The sequence below is a fragment of the Palaemon carinicauda genome, chromosome 1, assembly GCF_036898095.1.
Source record: "Palaemon carinicauda isolate YSFRI2023 chromosome 1, ASM3689809v2, whole genome shotgun sequence".
NCBI classification, from domain to species: Eukaryota; Metazoa; Arthropoda; class Malacostraca; order Decapoda; family Palaemonidae; genus Palaemon; species Palaemon carinicauda.
In genome coordinates, this window is record NC_090725.1 from 244,413,400 (window position 1) to 244,416,946 (window position 3,547).

The 3,547-nt window shown below is 35.9% G+C and overlaps 1 protein-coding gene across 1 annotated transcript; it reads right to left on the bottom strand.

Annotated features, from left to right (window-relative positions):
- Positions 1-2,038: 2,038 nt before the first annotated feature.
- LOC137638672 (uncharacterized) lies at positions 2,039-2,386 on the bottom strand. The gene has a single exon (XM_068370958.1). It carries the CDS (start codon positions 2,384-2,386, stop codon positions 2,039-2,041), a length of 348 nt encoding a protein of 115 aa, XP_068227059.1.
- Positions 2,387-3,547: the final 1,161 nt, after the last annotated feature.

Here is a 3,547-nt window from a genome sequence, read left to right on the forward strand (position 1 = left end):
GGGATATATGTTAAACATAAATTAGCTTATATAACCCCTATCTTCAAAAGTGGATCAAGACTATAGGCAAGCAATTATAGACCTGTTAGTCTAACATCACATATTATGAAAGGGTATGAGAGGGTAATAAAAAAGAAAATAATGAACCATTTGGTTAAGCACACTATGAAAACATATACAAAAATATGATAAATGAAAAAGACACAGATGTGATCTATCTAGATTTTGCAAAAGCCTTTGACAAGGTAGACCATAACATATTGGAGAAAAAAATGAGAAAGCATAATATTGTGGGAAAGATAGGAAAATGGGTAAAAGAATTCCTGCAAAACAGAAAACATAGTGGTTGCAAATGACGAGAAATCAGATGAAGCCCAGGTAATATCTGGTGTGCCACAAGGTACGGTATTAGCTGCACTGCTGTTTGTTATTATGATCTCAGACATAGACTGTGATGTTGAAAACTCCGTAGTGAGAAGTTTCGCCGATGACACAAGAATAAGTAGAGAAATTACTTGTGATGAAGATAGGAACTCACTACAAAAGAGATCTAAACAAAATATATGAATGGGCGGAGATAAATAAGATGGTTTTTAACTCCAATAAATTCGAATCAATAAATTATGGAAACAGAGAAGGAATGGTATATGCATACAAGGGACCTAATAATGAGACAATCACAAACAAGGAAGCAATTAAAGACCTTGGTGTAATGTTAAATAGGAATATGTTATGCAACGACAAAATAGCAACACTGTTGGCTAAATGTAAAGCAAAAATGGGAATGTTATTCAGACACTTTAAAACAAGAAAAGCTGAACACATGATTATGCTTTACAAAACTTATGTACGTAGTACACTCGAGTACTGCAATGTGATATGGTACCCACACTACCAAAAGGATATTGTGCAAATAGAGTGTACAAAGGTCCTATACTGCTAGAATAGAAGAAGTTAAGGACCTTGACTACTGGGAAAGACTGCAATTTTTAAAACTATACAGTCTAGAAAGGAGAAGAGAACGCTACATGATAATACAAGCATGGAAGCAAATAGAAGGAATTACTGAAAACATCATGGAGCTAAAAATATCAGAAAGAGCAAGCCGAGGTAGATTAATAGTGCCAAAAAATATACCAGGTAAACTAAGAAAGGCGCACAGGACATTAATGCACTACGCACCAGCATCGATAATGCAGCGACTATTTAATGTGCTGCCAGCTCATCTAAGAAACATCAGGAGTGAGCGTAGATGTGTTTAAGAATAAGCTCGATAAATACCTAAGATGCATCCCAGACCATCCAAGACTGGAAGATGCAAAATACACCGGAAGATGCATTAGCAACTCTCTGGTGGATATACGAGGTGCCTCACACTGAGGGCCCTGGGGGAACCCAAACAAAAAATAAGGCAATAAGAAATAAGGCAAATGTTCCTAGAATAATTCACATATCCAAATGAAAATTTCAGGGATTGAAAGGAAATATATTTTTCCTGTTCCTGCCAATTTCCATGTTGATAACTGCAATAGAAAAGACACAGCTACCATGTTGCCTTTTTGATATGGTGTTAAATGCAACGGCATTAGAGTGAACAGCATGATAGTGAGAGACACCAACGAATGACAAAGCTGATCCCATGAACAATATTCGTCCTATGTTGTACCTTGCTACTTCATTTTCATTAGTGTTACCCCATGTTATGAAAAAGCCACCAAAGAGACACTTTTACCCATAAAAGATAATCTTGCAGAAAAAGCAATCAAGAATGATAAAAACGAAGACAAGAATGAGAGTCATTTGCTCAAATAATAACCAAAAGGGATGTTAGTGAAGATTTAAGAAAAAAAATATGAAATGAAGAAAAATAAAGGGAAACCCCCAAAGAAACATGACAAATAATGAAAATACAAAGCAACCAACAAAATAAATGAAATAGAAATTTTGTCAGTACACCTTCCACTCTTCTAAATTCTGCTAGTTCATCTCTCAGCTTTTCATCAATCTACCAATCTAGTCACTTCAGAACGAGCATACTTTATATTTTCATCAAAACTGACATAAGCATGATGCCTCTGTAATTATTGCAATCAGTCAGATCTCTTTTTTTTTTTTTTTTCACCAACACTGCTAGCTCCCATCCATCAGACTTTGCCTCTTCACGCCATATTCTACAAAATAATCTTGTATCTAATCTGGGAGTCACTTTATTTTCGGCAAATATCATCTCGGCTATTATTTCATCGTATCCAGGGGCTTTCCATCTCTTGAGTTTTTTAATGATAGCTTCGACTTCAAACGCACTGAATTTATTCATGGACACATCCAGGTCCTCCTCAGCTTCAAGTATATCAATCAAATTATTCCATTTATATCTCCTATTCATGACGTCACTAAAGTGTTCCATCTAACGTTGGCTTTCTTCATCTCTCTTTTTGATGGGTAGGCCTATGTGCTTCTTCTTCTTTGCTCCGGTAGAGATTTCATTAATAATTCTATGAGAAGTTCTTACACCATAGCCACTCCCTGAATTCATAGCTTTGTCAGCCTCATCTGCTTTCCTGTCTAAATATTCTCTCTAGTCATTCCAGGCTTTTCTTTTGACCTCACTATCAATACTGGAATGCTTAGCATACTCTTCCTTGTAATTTTCATTAAATCCTCGCAAACTTTCAACATTCAATTTCTGTCTTTGTTTCCTTTTTACAGTATTCCAAGTACCATTTGATATCCATGGTTTTCTCCTTGTAACTGCATGTCCCAAAACTTCACTACCAACTGACTGATATATATTCTTAATATCATGCCATTCTTTATTGTCCGCTCTTCGCCTCTTAAAGTTTCTAAGACTACAAATCGATTCCTACATTCAATTGCAAATGTTTCTCTGTGCTCATCTTCTAGAAGCTTTGTTGTATCAAACCTAGGTATTCTATCTACATTTCTGTTGGGTGGTTTCAGTTTTAATTTCAGTTTGGCAATGAGGAGCTGGTAATCACTACCAATATCTACACCTCTATAGCTTCTTACATTTCTCAGAGTCCTTCTTTTCTCGTTATCAATGATAATGTGATCTATCTGATTTTGGTAAATGCCACATGGTGAAGTCCATGTATATTTGTGGATATCCTTGTGCTGCAAAAGAGTACCTCCAATAACAAGATTGTTTGTTGAACATAAACTTTGAAATGTGATCCCATTTTCATTTGCAACTTCGCCAAGACCCTCAACACCCATCACATTCTCTATCCCTTGATTATTCCTTCCAGCTTCAGCATTGAAGTCACCACTCACAATTTTCATATCTCTCTCTGGGATCATTTCTATTACACTATTCAGTTCTTCATAGTATCTGTCTTTCCTTTCTTCGTGTGGAACATTTGTTGGGGCATAGCAAACTATAATACTTATATTGCACTGCTTTGATTTAAACTTTGCAAGTAACAATCTACTATTTACAGCTCTCCATTTCGTTAATGACTTTTCTGCTCTTGGTGTCATCACCATTCTTACCCCTTCTCTTCCAACTCCATTTGTTCTTCCTGTG